This window comes from Homarus americanus, unplaced genomic scaffold (genome assembly GCF_018991925.1).
Source record: "Homarus americanus isolate GMGI-L3 unplaced genomic scaffold, GMGI_Hamer_2.0 scaffold30535, whole genome shotgun sequence".
Taxonomy (NCBI): domain Eukaryota; kingdom Metazoa; phylum Arthropoda; class Malacostraca; order Decapoda; family Nephropidae; genus Homarus; species Homarus americanus.
The window spans coordinates 14261568-14282095 of NW_024732440.1; the positions used below are offsets into that span (position 1 = coordinate 14261568).

Sequence of the window (20528 nt, forward strand, 5' to 3'; positions counted from 1 at the left end):
ATTAATGTTTAAATAAATTTTGTATTTGTATATTGTGTCTATTATTTACCTACAGTATTTACCGTTATTTCTTCCCTATTGCTTGATACTATCATTACATCTACCCACGAGCCTCCTCTCGTCACGCTACCAATGGTAATAAGTATGAGAGTAAAAGGAATTGTTACTGGCACACAGAGGCCCTCATAAATGGTGGCAGTAGTGGCCCTCATACTGGAACTCCTTTTCAGCCCTCCTACACTCTATCTTTGCTTGGTTTCTGGCTCTTGCATACATCCTCCTGTCTTGCTCATCGTTTGACCCAACTCACGTCTTGAATTTCTGGGTTTTCTTCTTAATTCTGTCGACTGCCGCATGGTTCATGTGTAGGGATCCCCTCGTATTCCTGGAGGCACTGGGTTTGGGCTTGGGTACATATTTATCGATCAAATGGTTCACTTTACTAGTTATGATATTCAGCGTAGTGTCTGAGTTCTTGTACCTTAATGAGTCAGGCCAGTTGATACCCCTCATCTCTTCCCTCATCCCATTGTAATTTCCCTTGTAATATTTGCACCGTGGCCTGGCCTTATCCTGAACTAGGTAACAGTTAAATCTGAATGACAACACCATATGGTGACTGGTGCCAACTGGGACAAGGTGTTCCAGTTTGGCCATCATACCCTCCTTGTTTATTATGATGAGGTCAAGTGGCTTGGGTGTTTGCTTCCCTCTGTAATGTGTCGGGTTTCTAACATGTTGGAACAGAAAATTATCTCTCAGAGTTTCTACAAAAAGAGTACCATGGTTATTCAAGTCATCTGGGGTGGACTCGTTTCTCCAATCGATGTCGCCATAGTTAAAGTCCCCCATGATAAGGAGGTGGCTAGGGTTGAGCATTGCCGCGTTGTCTATTAAGGCTCTTAAGTTCCTTTGATTTAGTGGGCCACAGTTTGGGGATCTGTAGATACACCCGACGATAAGTAAGTCCCCTCCCTTTAATTTAATTTTACACCACTTGGACTCTTCAAAAACATCCTCTCCCTGTACCCTCGCCTGGCTGGCTCTAAGGTCTTGCCTAGCGTAGATAACCACACCCCTCCTGCAGGATTCTTGAGTTAGGTTCGTAAATGAGTCATATCCAGCAATACTGAACTCACATTGCTCTGGGTCGATTCTCCTATTCTTGTACAACAGTTCTACAACTCCTACAATATCTGGTTGGTGTACTCTTAGTAGTGTTTCAAACTCCTCTCTCTTATCAAGAAACGTGTCAGTATTAGTGTACATGACATTCAAGCCAGAATTTTTTCTCGGTAATTTCTCTGCTCTTCGTAATAACCCCGCTCAGTGCCGTCACAACACTGGTAGATTGTTCCAAGAGTTCACAAATCTCACTCCGAAAAAGTTTGCCCTCACAGTTTTCTGGACTTGCGGCTTCTTCAATCTTTCAGGGGATAAATTACTTCCTAAAATATACAACTGACAACAATTTCAATACAAATATCAGATTCGCTGATGATTGGGAACGAAAATGATCTAACTTCAGGATCAGTTGGAAACTCAGGCATTCCCGCAAAGGCGATATTTGGGACTCGTCATTTTTACTGGCAGACTCGACACTACTTATTGACAAGTTTCACTAACAGTAAATACAGTTGAAGCTTTCAATATCACTCACAAGGGATCTTGAATGTTTCATCTGTAATCAGACATATCTAATTTGACGCAAAACAATTAAGTTCCCTCTCAATTTCAAATATCTGAACACGATATCAGGTATTAAGAAATATCAGAGTCTCAGAGGTACTAATTGACAGAAAACGGAGGACTCAGGTGTCCTGAAGCGGTGAGAGAATGTACGTCTCAAATGGGGAGCTCAATAAAGAAGTTATCGCTACATGTTTTATGGGCTATTGAGCGTAATACGAATCATCTGATTTTATGTTAACTAACATATACGACCGTGGTCAGTACAAGACTTTTTCGGGGGTGAGAATTGTGAACTCTTAGAACAATCAGGCAGAGAGTGTTGTGACAGCACCAATTGTGAGCTCATTCAGGGCCAGACTTGACCAACACTGGGGCAGCTTCCGATATATTCAGGAGCCAGTTTATGCCCAGTAGTTTCCAACAGTGCGTAACAGAGACGTGACAGATCGCCCAAGCGGCTAACAAGCCGATCATTGGCGAAGAGGATAAAAGTAAAGAAAAATAATTCCTATTTTGGGAAATTAAGAATCAAGCGGACTGTGAAGAGCTGTAGAAGGACCTCTGTGGGCTCCAGGAATGGTCGAAGAAATGGCTGCTGAGATTCAATGTCACGAAGTGTAAGAGGATGCACCTGGGGCGTACCAACGGTAAGGAGGCGTACCATATGTCCCAACGGGATGAAGAAACTGCACTAGTTGAGACAATATGAGAAGGACCTAGGTGTGTATGTTGCTAATGAGCTGAAGTTCTCGAGCCATTGCGAGAAGAAGGTAAATCAGGCAAATAAATTATTGGGTCTTATAAGAAGGTCGTTCAGATATCTAGACGGTCCGTCCCTCGTAACGATCTTCAGGAGTGAAGTGCTTCCCCATCTGGAGTACTGTCACCCCATCTGGTCCCCGAGATATACTAGGGACTGTCAGTTGGTTGAAAATGTTCAACGGAGGGCCACCAGACTGGTGCCTGCACTTCGGCACCTCAGCTACCCTGAGAGATTGGAGCGCCTGAACTTGCCTAGCTTATACTACAGACGGGCAAGGGGTGACCTAGTTGAGGTGTATAAGCATCTCAGGGGGCACTACTCAGTTGAGTGTCCTTACTTGGAGCTGGCGGACGCTCGCCCCACAAGGGGTCACAGCTCAAGATTGAAGAAGCCGCAAGTCCAGAAAACTGTGAGGGCAAACTTTTTCGGAGTGAGGGTTGTGGAACAGGTTGTTTGGTTCACACTCAGGATGGGATGGAGAAAGGAAACTCACAATTTGCTCTCTGTATACATGTTGTATTGGATGTACAATGCAGCTTGGTGCTGGGAAGTGGCAACGTGGTTACAAGCGTGATGTAGAGAGAGCTGGTTTGTGAGGATGCTCAGAGGAGGACAGCTTGTGGGTCGCCATGCTCGCCGGCGGGAGCGAGGGCAGCCAGGCAGCGGCGGAGGAGGTGGTGTTGGTTGCTGCGGCTGTAGCTAGAAAAGAGGGTGGTCACCACGAGGTCAGGTTTTAAATAGCGGAGGTAGGCGCGGCTTAGTAGTTGACCTCCGTGATGTATGGCGGCGCTGGTTGACCTAGACCACGAGGCACACACTGGAGAATTCGTGGGGTCGGCTACCCAGCGACAAACAGCGTTTGTAGGGGAGAAATCCACTACAGAACAATCTACCAGAGAGTGTTGTGACGGCACCGAGTGTGAGCTTTTTCAAGACAAGACTTGACCAACACTGGAGCGGGCTCAGGTACATTCAGGAGCCGGTGCATGCCCAGTATTTGCCAACTGCGTGACAGAGACGTGACCGATCGCCCGGGCGGCTAACAAGCTGATCAGTGGCGAAGAGGATAAAAGTAAAAGTAAAGCAGCATAACATGCACGTGTGTCCTCTTGCTGCCATTATGCCAGTAAATGAATTTTGAAGTCACGTGACATAAAGAAATTATAGTCTGCCACGACACGAGTTACACACTTGCGCCATCAATTGTATTGGATGTGAGCCCTTAATGAAATTGTTTTTGGATCCATTAACTGGAAATTCGCTGTCTTTATAGGTTAAAATGGTTTTGTTTAATTATATTCTCATTTCATATTGTTTTATGTGAACCCTGATGTTTACATTTCAGTCTAAGGTCAGAGCCAGTAACCGAACGAGGCAGTTCTAGTGTTTTCGTGGATCAGCTGTTCGCCGGAGCTCACCTGTTACCCAAGTTACAGCAATGACGCACTCACACATTACTATCCCCAAAAATCTGCCTCTTCTGATCGTTGCTGATGGTGTCTTGTTACCAGGATCCACGATCAGGATACCAGTGTCTACAGTGAAGAAGTTGGTTGGATTATAATTTTGTTCAGTAGTTGAGTTTACATGAGAGGCCTCACTCAAATCATTGCTTGTACAGTAGACATATCAGTCACGATGCATATCCATGTACTACAAACCTGTTACTACAACCAGTCAGTATCGTTAACTGGCACCTTGGGGTAAGATATGAAATTAAATACACGGTATTATTTTACTTGGGACATCACAGGAATCCTAGCAATTTTATCTTTACTGTAGGTAGTTTCAACAATTCAAAGACACTTATCTTCTATGACGTTTCCCTCGCAAACGACTTACATATGCTGGGAGAGGGGTTGTCCCTTGGTTAGGAGGTTTTGATGCGGTAAAGATTCATTTTATGCACCAACGCTATTTTAATTAAAATCATTTTTCTGATGTATTTTTTTTTTGTGATAAGAAGACATGTGGAAAAATTAATGAAATCAAAGAACTCCTTCTGGTGGTATTACAGTATTTCTTGTTCACTGTTAGTTCTCTGCCACATTTAAAACACTTGCACGTCCTGCCAACTAGTCCATGCTGACAGGTGAACTCTTGGAGATGGTCTTCATCCTCTACAAGTAGAGATAACTTGTGATAGGACAAAGAACAACCTGCACAGGACTTCATTACAGGAATACGCACATTGCTATTCGAAACCCTAATATTTGCCAGTGGAGTGAAATGTAAATGGCAGAAGTCAGTGATGACCCTGACAAAGAAAGTTGGATTATATATACACACACACACACACACACAGTGGTCCCTCGGTTAACGAACACAATTCGTTCCAGAAGGTTGTTCATTAACCGAAACCATTGTTTCAATGGAATTTTGGGTAATTGGTTCCAGCTCACCGAAAATTACATACAAAGTAAAAAAAAAATGCAGTAAAGTACACTTACTTTGAGGTGTGTATGTAGAAGGTTCCTGGTTGATGATGATGATGATGGGAATTAGAAGTGGGGGTGGAGGAGAAGGGAGAAGAGAAGGAAGTGGGGTGGAAGAGAAATCACCCCATGCTTGATGCCGTCATTTCACCAATAAAATTTTAAGTTCACTTGGTGTAATTCAAGATTATTTTCTTTAAATCAACACTGCACTGCACTATATATTGTCAATATGTTAAATCAATTTCAGAATGACCAATAATTGTACTGTAAAAACGTAAAAATACTCTTGTGTTCAAGAGACCCACAAGCAAGATGTGTCCTCCACTGAACAGAGACACAAACAGACGCCTTGGTGGGTGAGTGAAGTGGCTGGTGGGTGCACCAAAAACTAGTTCCCTGTACTGCAATTATGTTAAATTAATGTTAAAATGACTAAAAAAAATAATAAAAAACTTGGAAAATTATTGAATAGTACAATCTTCTTGATATTTACTCCAATTTTAATGAATGTAAGCCCTAGAACCGATTTCTGTATTGGCAGACTAATCTTCCAGCTGGTGAGCAAGCCAAAGCATGTCCAAACATTTTTGTAAGAATTTCGTTAACCAAATTTTTGTTCGTTAACCGAAATGAAGATTCTTATGGAAGGTAATTCGTTAACTGAAATTTCGTTAACCGAGGCACCACTGTACTGTATTTTTTTTCCTCACTTTTCCTGGTACTGTACAGGTATATATTATTTTAAGAAAACTATGACTACAGGAGGAAAATACACACTAAAGTTTTTCCTAAATACTCCCTGCCTTAAAATACGATACTGGACTGTATTTTTGGTGTTTCTTATTCTGTATTATTATTTATCGCTTTTACATATAGTACATTCACAGTAGGCTGAAGTAGCATTCATATTTTTTGCATTATTGTTAAAAATTTAAACAATAACCATAGTCCCTAAGAAAGTGTTTGGTATCCATAAGGGTGGTGAGAAGGTTAAGCCTAAAACCTTATCAGTGAATGAAAATAAAGTGTACAATTCTTTATGTACAGTACAGTACATTACTTTTTGTAATTAATTTTGATTAAAAATATGTGTTCTTTCAAAAAACTTGGATTCATTGGTGTTGTACTCGTTCTTTGTTTAAATGGCGGTCTTTTGGGAAAAATTTGTTCGAAGGTGAACATCCTCTTATCCCAGACACCCCTTCCCCCCAATTAGTCCGCCTTAACGAGGTGTATTTTGTTGTACTGGTCTGAGAATGAATGGAACAAGAATGATGAAACATAATGAAAAGTGTTTGAAGTATACAGAAGATATAAAGAGGAAATACCTGAATTCAGGCAAATCTGGAGTTAATTTCGCACAATACCTAAACCCCTTGTCAATCCGTCTCAACCAGTGTGTGCGAGGCTGTTTTCATCCCTTTGAGGAGAGCTACAATGGCTGACCAAAAAAATAATAATATTCCAGAATAGAAAATGGTGTAAAACTTAATCCATTATCCTTTTAAGTGAAATTAGAAAAAAATCTATAACAAACAAAAAACTTTTTTTTTTATTGGGGGGGGGGGGGATTACTATGCAGGACATTTCATAGACAAGATACGATTACTGATTGGCTTAGACCTTATGAACAACAAAGATGGAGGCAGACTTTATCGTTGATTCTTTTTACTAATGTGTAAGTGATATTTTTCTTGAATGGTACTGTACTAGACTTACGTACTATTGTACAGTACAGTATTTATAAAATAATTTATATTTTATGTTCATTGAATAAAAGTCTGTTGGCTGAGGCTTCATTAAAAGAGATATGATAGCACTGCATTCTATTAATTTTTATGAGAATCTATATTTTGCAGCATTCAGCCAAAGTTATGGCATTACAGTACTGCACCTTCCATATATCACTGAAAATTTCACCTACTTGTAGCTACACATAACAAATAATTCCTCTTACATTTGTAGGTAGTTTAAACAATTCTTAAGCATTATATTTTGTTTTAAAAATGTTTTACCAAGACCCTGGCACTTTTTGAAAATGACCTAACTAAATACAAATATTGTACAGTATACAGTATTACGGTGAATTTGTGTGAACTCAACTTGTATTTCTCAACAGCATTAATCTTGTACGATCTCGTTTGACATCGGGCAATAGGCTGGCCAGCACTGTCATTGGAATTATCACAAAAGAACCAGATAAGGTGAGTTTATTAGGTGTGTGGTTGATGTATTTCTGTTTTCCGTAAATTCACCCAATTCTTTGTAAAATCAGCACAATTTTACAATTAGGTAGCAGGTAGCTAATAAAATTTAAGCAATGAAAAGGAGCGGAACCCATTTGTAACCCGGGGACCCCCTGTACTGTATAATATAAAAAATACAGTCTATAATATAAAAACACAGTATTTCAGGGAATTTTAATCTAATTTTCAATGGTCGAGGGCGGCAGATTGGCAAGAATTACTAGCTTCTGGGTTAAAGTTTTTCAGATTTGTATTGATGAGTAAAGGAAAGAAAAACTCTTTCACTTTATGCTTAATTATATCAGAACCCATTTTTACCTAATCGACCAGTGTACTATAGAGTAGTGCAGTAAAGTGAAATAGACTTTCAAGAATAAAACAAACCTTTTCAAAATAAATTTTGAAACATCTGCATGGGCTGTTTTAAGAGGAAACTTGCAAAAAAATTTTATAGCTTGTGTCGGACAACAATATAGTACACACAAGACTTGTTTAGCACTTGGACAGAGTGATGAGGTATTGGAGGCACTACGGTAACATGTATGCTTCTCAGCTTTGTCGTGGGTTCAGTCCCTGGCCCAGGACAGACATATCTTGGGTTTTCTTAGGGTACTCCAGTTCTCTTCTGTACTAACACTGGGTAATTTAGGCCATAACAAAGAGCAGATTAACAACCCAAGCAACTAGTAAGCTGATAGGTGGTAAAATTAATTGCCTTCAGTTACATTTGACATAGGTACCAATTATCTGTTATGATTTATCATTTCAGGGAGGGAAGGTGAATGTTCTACATGATATTGGTACAGCTGGTGTAGTGGTTCAGGTGACTGGCACCAACTGGCCACGACCTTCTTATTCGCTGCTGGTGACCGGACTTTGCCGCTTCAAATTGTTGTCCATCATCCAAGAACATCCATATCCAGTGGCATCCGTGAGACAGTTGGATGACATAAAAGATATTGACGATGAGAGTAAGTTATTAAGAACTTATGTCAGTATTTTATTGAATATGTTATGAGTAAATTTGACAAAAAAATATTGATGAATAAAAGTTTCTGTACATTACAGTATACGCATATTTGTAATGAAACTTAATTCTTTGTGTTGGATGTAAGTCTCAAAGAATCCAGTGAAATGCTGTACTGGTATTCCCTAAAATATGAAAGGGATCCAATACTGAAAAACCTTTTTCTTAATACTAGATAAAAAAAAATAACAAAATATGTGTAATATTTTTTATTGTTTATTTGTGTTTTTCGGTGTACGTTGATTGCAAAAGTTATGTGAATTTTTTTTATAGCGTTATTTTTTTTCTTCTTAAATTAGGAATCTACTACAGTATACCCATGGTTTCAACAGAAATTAAAAAAAATATAACAGTACCCTATTGCATTTGCTAATGAAAGGGTTGTTTAACTCACAGCTTAATCTAAAAACTATAGTACTGTATGTACATTGTACACCACAGAACAAAAAAATTGCAATACAGTAACTGCAAATGAAAGTCAACTACAACACTTGTGTTAAAAACCAACATTTGACTGATATTTTCTCTTGTGATCCTTGTGGTCATCTCTAATCAAATTCTAAATGTAGTCACCCATCATTGGTTCATCCCATTGCCCCTGATATCTGTTCTTCATGGTTTGGATATCCTAATGAAAACATTCACTTGCTCTTCACTAACTTCACCCAAATGTTTTTTAAAGTCTAAATGTGAATTAAAAAAATTTACCTTCAGGGACATTTTGTTCCCAAGTTCTCTGTACCACACATTCAAATTTCTGACATGCTCATTGTAGTTTTTGCACTTCTTATTGCCCAGAAATCCATGTACTGTACTATATTCTGAAATGCTTGCCATGCATTTTTTCGACAGTAGACATTTTGTCTTCCAACTTTTTTGATGCCAACATTTGCTTTATTTGTGGTCCAAGAAATGTCCCCTTTGCCTTTGGCCTCGGACAATTTTGTGAACATCGGGCATCTACATTTGAAGGCATCACTTTCAGCACTCATAATTTTTACTAGGATAAGTATGTATGTGTAATGAATAAAGGTAAGACACAGGCTGCTTAGTACCTCGGAGTCAGGCGTCATGGCGATGCCCAACAGATGGTAGTGATTGCTTACCTTTCTGGGTCTTTAGTGTACATCTTATCATATATTTTATACCCAAAATGATTAAATTATATTTTATAAGACTACCTGTCCCTGCTAGGTGAGCTTCCACATTATACAGGTTCTGTATACAAGATATGGGCAGTGTTGTACGCGTCAACGAAAAAAAGTGCTGTCAGCGTAAACGATTTCATAAATTGATGCTGTTAGCGTCAGCGCCAACACCTAGCGTCAACGAGTTTTTAGTGACGTACAAATGCAGCCCCGAAACGCATATTCTCCTGTGTATGGGAGTAACATATGCAAAATCAAAAAATATTCATTCGTTTTTTAATCATTTGTTTTGATTTATATCATTTTAATTACTGTATTCGTTTGTTCCCCCCACAAGAATACTAGCATCTCAAAATGCTTGTCGCTCATTCTGCTGCGCTTGAGCCTCAAGACGTCCTTGCCCATGGAGAACATGAGCTCCACAGCAGCACTCGAGGGGATAGAGGTGTTGTATTTGATGAACAACTCCCTCATGGCCTTGTTGGGGAAGGTGTCCTTATCGAAAGTTTTTTCAAAGGTTTCTCCTCCAGGAAACGCTTGAAAAGGTCACTGTCTTTTTCATTCCTGCGGGGGGTTTCGTACAGGGCCTGGAACAATTCGTCCTCCACGTCATGGTCTTTGTCGTCTCCCTCACTGCTGCTGATGCTGCTCTCAGTCTCGTGCACGGACTTCTCCACCATCCTGGACAGCTGGTTGGTGGCCTTTTTCCTGACTTGAAAATTCAAATCTGGAATGCTGCGCAGGCGGCGGCACGGCAAAAATTTTCCCGGTCGTCTTTATAACAAGTTAATTGAAAATCGAACTTGGAAAAATAAAAAATTTTAGAAGTTGACGAACAAATTGACGCTTGACGCTCCGCTCGGGTGAAAAGTTGACTGCGTCACCTGTAGCGTCACCTGCCCAAAAAATTGATGGCGTCAGCGTTAACAAAAGGTTGCGTCAATGTACAACACTGGATATAGGTATTCCAAAATCCGAAAATATCCCAACTCCGAGACCGTTAAGGCCCCAAGCATTTCGGATAAGGGATACCCAACCTGTACACTGTACCCAGAAAAATTCTGGGGATGTGCAATTTTTGGGGGAGGAGAAATTCATCCTCATAACCAGAAGTTTCTCATTCCTGGAAGAGTTCTGCACCAATTATTCTGGTTAATGGGGACATCATTGTATTCATTGTTATTTAGGAAAAAATTACAAAAATATTGAAAAATCTTTTCATAACTTAAGGGTTTTTGTTTGTAAAGCAAAGCTTCATAAATTGAGAACTACGGTAATACCCTGGTTAGCTCTACCCCGTAGAGCGCTGTTTTGTTATAGTGCTCTTACGTGCTTCTTGGAGCTCTAGGATAAAAAAAAAGACATTAAAGTAGCCAAAAATCACCAGTCATGCAGAGAGCAGCTCTATTTGTTTTTGCATACTCTATCAATCAGCGCCATGAACTTTATTTAGAGTCTACAGTACAAATTAGCTGCAATTACACTGGACACATTCTTGTTAACTCACCATTTTTTTTGATCTAGTGGCTTTTTTACTCATCATGTCTGGAAAACAGCCTGCAAGTTTTAATGCTGTTAGTGCGTCTAAAGTGCCACGGAAAAGTATTTCCTTGGATTTAAAATTACAAGTGTTGAGGCGGTTGGAAGCTGGCGAGCGTCAGGTGGATGTCTTTGTTGTTATCAACTGGGTTACATCGACCGTTAGAACCATTATTAAGAATGCAAGCAAGATAAAAGCTTCAGCCATGACAACCACGAAGTTATTATATTAAGTGTCGGTCTTATTGAAACGCAATGTGTGGTGGCGGCATGGAAATCAGTTGCTGAGGAGCACTTGGCAACACCTGGTGCATGTTACCATTCCCTTCCACTCCATCTCTCTAATTACCCACACCTTTCTGCTTTCTCACTCCATATTTTACAATGCTATGTAATGTAATGCTGAAGGGTTACAACATTGCTCATTTATACCTACACTCAATTTTGTGGGGGTAAATATCAGCTGTTCAATAGTGTTTGGCTGTGCTGCAGGCACAGTGTTACCAAAGAAACCAATAGACGCATCACCTCGCCACTTATCAATCTCCCTCACCACCGCCATCACCACCACCGCCATTACCACCACCACCCCCCCCACCACCATTACCCCCCACCACCATTACCCCCCACCACCATCATTACCCCCACCACCATCATTACCCCCCACCACCATCATTACCCCCATCACCACCACCACCATTACCCCCACCACCATTACCCCCACCACCCCCCCACCACCATTACCCCCCACCACCATACCCCCACCACCCATTACCCCCCACCACCATTACCCCCCACCACCATTACCCCACCACCATTACCCCCCACCAACACCACCCCCCACCACCACCACTGCCCACCATCACCACCCCTCACCACCACCACCACCACTGCCACTATTATCACCACCTGAATCATAACTTCAGAGATGGATTAGCGTCATCCAGAGCAGAGTCATACAATATCCACTGCCTCCCGCCTGCCTGCCCCTCTCCCACCCACCCCCACACTGCATCTCACACTAATTTATCAAACGATTGTCATTCATGGTACAATATATTTTATTTGTTCTTCATTAATTAGTAAATACAGTACAGTATATGTTACTGTAATAATCTGTGTTTATTAATTCCTGTACCCTTCATATACAATACTGCATATATCTCATAGGTAAAAAATAACGTCATTAGGAATGCATCTCCATATACTGTATGCTGTTTTGGATAGCACTGTATTAGCCAGGAACATATCCCGAGCGCTAAACGGGGTATTAGTGCTTGTTGAATGACAAAGAGCATTTTGAATTGAAGACCTTGTGAAAATATGCAGGTTTTGCGATACAAACCTTAGAGATTGTAAGATGTAGGATTATTATTATTGTTATGTTTGCACTACCCGGCAAACCCTGGTAGCAGAGATGCGCTGTGGTGGGCAGTTCCCTCCTGGCAGTCGTGTAGCACGGATCTCCACATTAAAGTTCTCGGCCACTACATGGTGTTTCTCCTTGCCTTCAAGAAAACATCTAACAGAGATGTACCGATGAACAGTGACCAGGTAAAGTCTTTATATAGGAACAGCTGAAACCTTTGAATATCCCCTCCTACAGAACCTCTTTTCTGTACTGTATATTATTTATTGACTTTTGCTGCTGCTCCCAAATATAGAACTGCTGTACTGTACCCGGTATATTTCTTACCTAGTGCCTTGTTCGCTTCCCATTATTAATGGCATCAACTTTTCAGATGGTGGACAACTTGCAGAACTAGTTTCGGAGTTCAAGGAAGCTGCTCAGAAACTCATCGACTTGCTTGATGTTTCTGTGCCAGCTGTTGCCAAGTTAAAGGTAAGGCATTGGCTACGTCAACTTATTTGCTGTGATGTACAGAGAGAAAAATAAATTGCGTGGACAGTACAGTATATGTTTAAACATATCCTCTTACCTTGATATGAGTTATTAGTGACGTCAACTTTTATCAAAGAGTTTTGCTTAGTAACTTTAAATCATACATGATATTAATTGTGGTTAATATTAAATAAGCATTGAGTTTTGGTACTGTCGTCTTTTATAAGATCTGATTGTGTTTTAGTTCACTTGTTTGTACGGTACAGTATGGGGGGTGTATTTGAAAATTTTCATCAGTCTTGACCCTTAAACAGAAGCCATCATCGTGGAAGCTAGCTGTTAGGATGGTGGCCGTCATCAGTGGATGTTTCATATACCTTGCTGCATTCCATATTTGTGCATAGGGGTGGAGTAGGGAATTCTTAACTACCGGTTTAGGGTTATTGACAGAAAACATACTCCGGAAAATTAGGTTGAGAGATACTTCCACTAATGGGAAAGCCTATGGAAACTATAGTATTATAATGTTATGTGAGATGGGACAATATAACAAGTGTAATACTGAAGAAAAAAAAATTCTTTGAAGAAATATCATTCGGCAATGAGACATGAGAGAGTGGTGGCATATATAAACTGGAAAGTGACCATTGTATGGTATAAACCATTAACCATCACTTTAGAGTCAAGAGTTCCAAATTCCACAGTGATTGTTTGCAATGGTTGTCTTGAGTGTGACCCTAATTGCCATTGCAATAAATGGGGTAGCAGCATCAGTTCCAGGTGGTGTATCAAACTCATCATATGTAGACAACTTGGCCATTTGGTATGCAGCTTCCTGCATGTCAATGGCTGAATGTCGCATGCCATGCAACTAGCACTAGACAAGGTTTCACGTTGGACCACAGAGCATGGTTTCAGATTTTCCCCCCTGAAAACCATTGCCATGCATTTCTGCCCCCTATGAGGTGTTCAACCAAAACCCGATCTACAGCAAGATGGTCGTCATGTGCGGTGTGTCACAGAGACCCGTTTCCTGGGTATTATCTTTGACTACCGGCTTATGTGGCAGCCACATATTCATTACCTCAAAGTGTCTTGCCAGCGTGCTCTCAAGTTATTGAGAGTCTTGGGGCACACGTCATGGGGTGCTGACTGAGGAACTCTCCTACACCTTTACTCCATGCTAGTTAGACCCAAACTGGATTATGGGTGTGAGGTGTACTAGTACCTCAGCTACTGAGGTTAGACTCAATACACTGAACTATTCAGAAGCTGGGGTGTGCCTGGTGACCAGTGCCTTCAGGCTTTTGCCAATCCCAAGTCTACTAGTTGATGCTGAGGAGCCACCCCTCGATTTGATTTTCAACGTCAGTATCTCCAGGTCCAGTGTTGGTTTCGCGTCCACTGCCTTTGCCAGTCGATAACCAATACTTGTGTAGTTGACGAGACTATGTCCCCACACTACACTCAGGATCCAAGTTTTCCACAACCTTTCAGCTTCAGGGTAAGGGAAGTTATGAGTATTCTTTGTCTTCCTTCTGTTCAGATATGCCCCATGCGGTTCCTTAGTACCACTCTGTGGGTTCTCCCTAAAGTTCAAGTTTGTGAGTATTTTAACAAAGGAAGGACTTACTCACCTCCCTGTGTAGTTCATTCTCTCTTTTTTTTTTTTTAAATGCTTCCTCTCATAGGGGGACTATCCCTGTTTACACTGGCAGCTCTAAGTCTGATGCAGGGGTAGGTTTGGGGGTAATCTTTCCCGAATTCTGTCGGGACGGTAGTTTCCCCACTATGGCATCTATTTTTCAGCAAAGTTATCAGGTATTTTACCTGCTCTCAAGATTATTTTTACCCAACCTCAGTGATTCTTATAATGCTCTCCAGGCCTTAGCTACTGTTTCATCGCCCCATCCCTTGGTTATAGATATTTTACAGTAACTTTCTCATCCAACGTCAGGGTCGGAAAGTTTATTTTTGTTGGGTTCCGGTCTATGTGGGGGAAAAGGGAATGAGCGTCCTGATGCTGTGACAAAAGCAGCTGCTTCTCGCCATGTGGCACATTATTCCCCTCTACCTGCCTCTGATATGAAGCCAGTAACAATAGCTGCCATCCACTCAAATTGGCAGTGCAGGTTGGATGCTGCCTGAGCAAATGAGCTCCATGAATTTCTCCCTGCTTTGGGTGCCTGGGGATATTGGAAACATACGACCTAAGCTGATGCTTTGCCAGGGATGTCATTACCACAATCAATTAATCTATCAATAACGAACTGTCATTCCACCAGGAGACTGCTTTGGCCTGTCTCCACATTGGCCACAAACGACTGACACATGGTTTTTAATGGAGTGTGCACCGCCTCCCCATTGTGATGTCTGCCTGGTCCCATTGACTCTTCAACACTTCCTGGTAGAGTACCCCAGTCTGAGAGATCTTTGTAATAAGCTCCTTTCCCAGTACTGGGGGAGATGGGTTTTACCATCACTTTGGTGCTGGGTGAGGGAATGGGTAGCATGGGAGGGGACGTCCTCTCCTTTGTGGAAGAAGCCCGCCTTCTACATAAGCTTAAGAGTTTTATCTATTAACATTTAAATTGTTCTTTTCAAAAGTTTTATGCTATATATTATTGAAAAAATTTTCCTTGCATTATTTGATTTTAGTCTCATAAGCTTTTATTTTAATTCAGCAACATGACCTATGCTGTTGCATCTCCAAGCATATAATTACCACAATTAATCAATCCTTACAGCAGCACCTGTCATATTCCCTACCCCATCATATCCTTGGCCAACACACGTGTTGAAGTCAAGTCCAAGGTTGCAGTCAAGTATTTTTTTTATTATGTCTGCAATGGCTTCTCTTGTAACTGACTGACATTCATAATACCCTACAAACTCCTCCCTGATCTGTCTTTCACTGTCTCTGAACCATAGGCAGTTACAAAGCAAATATACCACTGCTCTCTCTTATCTCGTCCACGATTTCTTTCTGAATAACTTGGCTGCAGATTTTATAAGTTCATTCTCTATGGTCTTCAAGTGATAGGTAGCAATTTTATCAAATAACTGACCAAAAATATTTGCTGAAATATAGTAAACACCCAATCCATCAGTTTTGCTTTAACATGTCAGACGATTGATGATTAGCCTGTTTATTTTAAGGTATATTTTGATTGAAACGTAAGAAAAATGTAACTTTTGTTGTAACAGTTATAAAACTTTTGTCTTAACTTTGCTGATGAAAAGCAGATGCAATTTAGTTCTGAAAAACAAAAAACATATTTTCAATACAACTGAAGATTGGTGCTGATTAATTATGATTACCGGTACTATGAAATTGAAACTTTTTTAATATCTCCCCAAGGAACCTAACCCCATCATAAATAGAGGTTTGCCTGTATAGTAGTATTACTGTTGCAGAAAGACCTTGTTTATAAATTAAATGTGATTGCCATACATGGTGCCTTTGAAGATTTTATAAGTGTAATTTAGCTTATTTACCTAATGGACACACACACACACACACACACACACACACACACACACACACACACACACACACACACACACACACACACACACACACACTCTCACTCACACTCACACTCTCTCTCTCTCTCTCTCTCTCTCTTGGGCTATTTTGAAGCCCTATACTATTCATAATTCCACCCTCTGTGTGAATAAATATTTCCTTATGTTCAGTCTGCATTATAACTGCGAACTTGTAGTTATGGTGAGTGACATTACAAAAAAATGGCCTGGAAACTCATTTTTTATCACTTTCAAGATTTTGAATGTTTCAATGACATCTGCCCTATTGTACAGTAGCTAAAACAACTATCTGTGCATACTTTGTGGGAAACAATATGAGACCATGGATTATAAATTTTGGTATATGAGAGTTATCACTAGTCACACGTTAAATTTCGGAGCATATCGACCCCCACCTGCACAGATAGTTGTTTTAGCTACTGTACCTTGTCTAGTGGGTTGTTACCTTAAAGCCCTCAGTCTGCTTGGATAATAGAGAAGACATGTGTTGCACCTTTTCTAGGGATGTTAAGACTCTGGAGGTAGGATATACATGCCTGTATATAGCAGTCCAGACTGGGACATACTTGAGATTTGTGTAGTTGAAGGGGCATTTTCCCATCTTTGTATTCGAAGGTACACTTTATAACTTCCAAATCTCCATTTGCTTTTTCTAGCTTGTACCACCTTCAGTGACTGATGTATCACAATGCCTAGATCTTTCTCCTTATTGACAGTATCAAGGAAAGGGTTAACAGAAAAATTTTGATTAGGGTTGTATCCTGTGTAGGGTCTTGCATTTCTTTATGTTAAAGAGCATTTGCCAGTCTCAAGACCATTTGAACAGCTCATACAGGTCTTTCTACATTGTTTAGACATTGGTTTGACTTGCTACCTTTCCAAATATGATAGTTTTATCTCACTGAAATATGATTTTTGATCATAGAGCATTGTGTTAAGCTGGAGTAGGATATTAGTTTTGTACAAGAGTTTGAGGTTTTTGGATAGAGAAAATTAAATTTCTCCAGTGGTTTTGAGAATTCTGTGAGAGTATAGGATGTGTAGATCACATATATTCCATTGTATTAATGGACAATGCTACAAAAAGTGTATAGAGCTCTTATAAGCCGAAGTTAAGTTTACTGCAGTGCTGAGTAATTAAAATTTTAGCTCTTGAAATAAGCTAACTTATGGGCAAAGAAATTTTATAACAATTTATAGTCATGATAATTTTAATTTAAACTCCATACTGAAATTTGGGATCTTCAGGGTACATATTGATAACACTTGTGATTGGTTGAAATTTGCATTGAAAATTTTGTCAAGAAAGAAAAAATTGTACTCCGGCTACTGAAGAATGGTGGGAAAGTACAATACACATGTTGTATAAACATCAAGAGTTGAGTTGAGAAACGGTAGTACGGATATTGTAGAGTGTGTTTATAATATTTTGAACTGTAGTGAATGGGAGAAACTGAGATGTATATCTTGTCTACTTTAAACATCACAAAAAACATTTTAACATAATTTCACTCATGGTTAGATGGGTATAGATAGCATCGATTTTTAAATATGTAAGAGAAACTAAAATTGTCAGATTTTCTATTCCAGGATTTGGTAGAACGAGTTCCAAGTCGTCAGCTTGCAGATGTGGTCGCAGCACTAGTGAGAGCTACACTGCCTGAAAGACTACAAGTTCTTGATGCTGTTGATCTTGCAACCAGGATTAGAGTAACTCTACCACTTCTCCTGCGGCATATTCAGAGGCTTAAGGTATGCCCATCACCAATCTTTTTCTTCTTTTGACTCCTCTCTAAATTAAAAACTTTTTTGTCCCAGGCATGGAAACGTCTGCAGAAAATAGCAGGCAAGCTTTCATCTAATCTTTCCACAGTTCTCAGGGCTGATGATGGCAGCTCATTTGCCACCCCTCAAGAAGTTGCCGAGGGGTGTCTTCTATGGCTGCTCGATCCTCAGAGTTTATGCAGGTGTGTAACGTAGAGGAGTCACTGGTCCTGGATTTTGGAGTGGGACGTGGTGAGACCTACATCATGTTCTCAATGAACTAAATGAGAACTGCTCTCTCACTCACTGGAGATTCATCACCAGGGCCTGATGATATCCCATTTTCAATGCTCTGCCACCTTGAAGTTGAGGCACAGTCCTCTCTGTTGGAGCTAAATAACAGGATCGGGCAAGAGGATGCCTTCCTGTCCTCATGCCTGGAGGCTACTGTCCTGCCTTTCAAGAAGACTGGAAAAGAGGGTCTTCACCCGCTAGAATATAGCCCTATAGCTCTTACCTCCTGTATCTGCAAGCTGTTAAAAAGATGGTCAACACGCAATTAGTATACTGTACTACCTGGAGAAGAATGTCCTTCTTTAACCATATTGTATTAGCCCGTCTAACAGACAGTACCGGTTACATAAATGTAGGATGCATACATTATATTCATATACACCTGACCCCTGCTTTATGCTAGGGTCACATTCTGCAAAAGCCTCGCAAAATGTCTTTCTTATTTTATGAGGAAAAATGGGGAATGTGTTCCACAATCATTTCCGAAACCCCCCCCCCCTCCCCAAATTAATTAATTTTGGCACTTTTTCAAAGTACAGACACACTAAAAGACAACAGTAATGCTTTAGAAATTGTGGAAAAATAATTACAATGCTCTGATGTGTCTTAGAAATAAAGAAAATATAATATAAAACAATACAGTATACAGTATATTGCAACATGCCATTTCACAGACCACCTCATTGCCAGCTTTTCCCCCTTTCCATATCTTGCACAGAATTCATAATTGCAATTTTTTTGCATTAAGTTAATTGCAGGTAGAAGTAGTCCTTGCATAATTGCAATTGCAAATTTGCATATAGAGTGCACCTAAAATGAGGGTCAGGTAATTAAACTACAGTAAAACCCCGCTAAGGCGGACCCCGCTAAGGCGGACCCCGCTAAGGCGGACCCCGCTGAGGCGGACCCCGCTAAGGCGGACCCCGCTTGAGGCGGACCCCGCTTGAGGCGGACCCCGTTTGAGGCAGACCTCCCTTAAGGTGGAGCCCGTTTAGGGCAGACCCCGTTTAAAGCGGACCCCGCTTAAGGCGGACCCCGCTTAAGGCGGACCCCGCTTAAGGCGGACCCCTTTTAAGGCGGACCCCACTTAAACCAGACAAAATTTTTTGGAAGAAAGGAAGAAAAAAGTAGGACATAATTTGTTGTATGATGACATGTCCACCATAAGCCAAAACTTCAAGGGAGCAAAGCGGACAGACCTCGTGATCCACCCACCCCACACACACTCGTAAACAAAGGGAAAGGCATCACGCGCTCAGTCATAAATTAGCGTCGCCTGTAATATCATCACTTCTGCTCTCTCGGTCCATCGATTTTGTTTTATTGCCTTTTAAATGAGTTGTGTCTCGGTAGATTAAATATACAAATACATGTATATATATATATATATATATATATATATATATATATATATATATATATATATATATATATATATATATATATATATATATATATATATATATATATATATATATATATATATATATACAGTTGTACCCCACTTAACGCGGTCAATAGAACCCAGAGGGTCCCCGTTAAGTGAAATCCGCGTTAAGTGAACAACAGAACATATGGGATTAATTCCAATAGAAACCGGCCCGACCCCCAAACTCCACTTTTTGAAGACACATAACTATGTTGTAGTAAAAATAACATCTTAATTTTATGATGGTACATGCACACAATTAATACTTAAGAGAAATAGAGAAATACAGTCGCTAAGTTAATGTCCATTCAAATAATGGACTCAACTCCCTCCCCCTCTCACACTACACTGCCAGCTCTTCCCTCTCTGAGAAATTTTTGGGGGAAAACCACTAAATTTTAATAAATAATACCTCAAACTAAAGTTAGGATAATACAATTGACATTGCTGGATTCCTTGTAAGACCAGGAATATTTTTAATATAAATGTCATATATTTTGCACAAAAGATAACATAGTTACCCAGAGAAAAAAATTTTATCTAAAATTTGTATGTCTAATGCAAAATATATGATGTTTATATTCAAAATGATCACCAAATTATAAGAATTCCAGCAATGTAAATTATATTCTGGCCCGGTAATTTGTATGAATTTTATGAGCTAAAACAAATATTCTTCAGTTAATAAAAAAAAAAATAATCTTCACGACACTATCTGTCAATCAAAGTACCCCACCTTGCCTCCCCCCCTCTTCCAACCGCGCGGTCAGTCCCAACCCTCCCCCCCTCTTCCAAC

The 20528-nt window shown here is 40.2% G+C and overlaps 1 protein-coding gene across 2 annotated transcripts in view; it reads left to right on the forward strand.

Annotated features, from left to right (window-relative positions):
- Window positions 1-3841: 3841 nt before the first annotated feature.
- The window catches only part of LOC121868845 (lon protease homolog 2, peroxisomal-like), a 71196-nt gene continuing 54509 nt past the window's right edge, over window positions 3842-20528 (forward strand). For both annotated transcript variants that reach the window (XM_042369829.1, XM_042369828.1), the window contains exons 1-5: window positions 3842-4003; window positions 7013-7097; window positions 7909-8110; window positions 12596-12696; window positions 17836-17997. In XM_042369829.1, coding sequence (XP_042225763.1) covers window positions 3894-4003; window positions 7013-7097; window positions 7909-8110; window positions 12596-12696; window positions 17836-17997 — 660 coding nt within the window. In that variant the 5' untranslated portion in view covers window positions 3842-3893. The remainder of the gene's footprint in view (window positions 4004-7012; window positions 7098-7908; window positions 8111-12595; window positions 12697-17835; window positions 17998-20528) is intronic.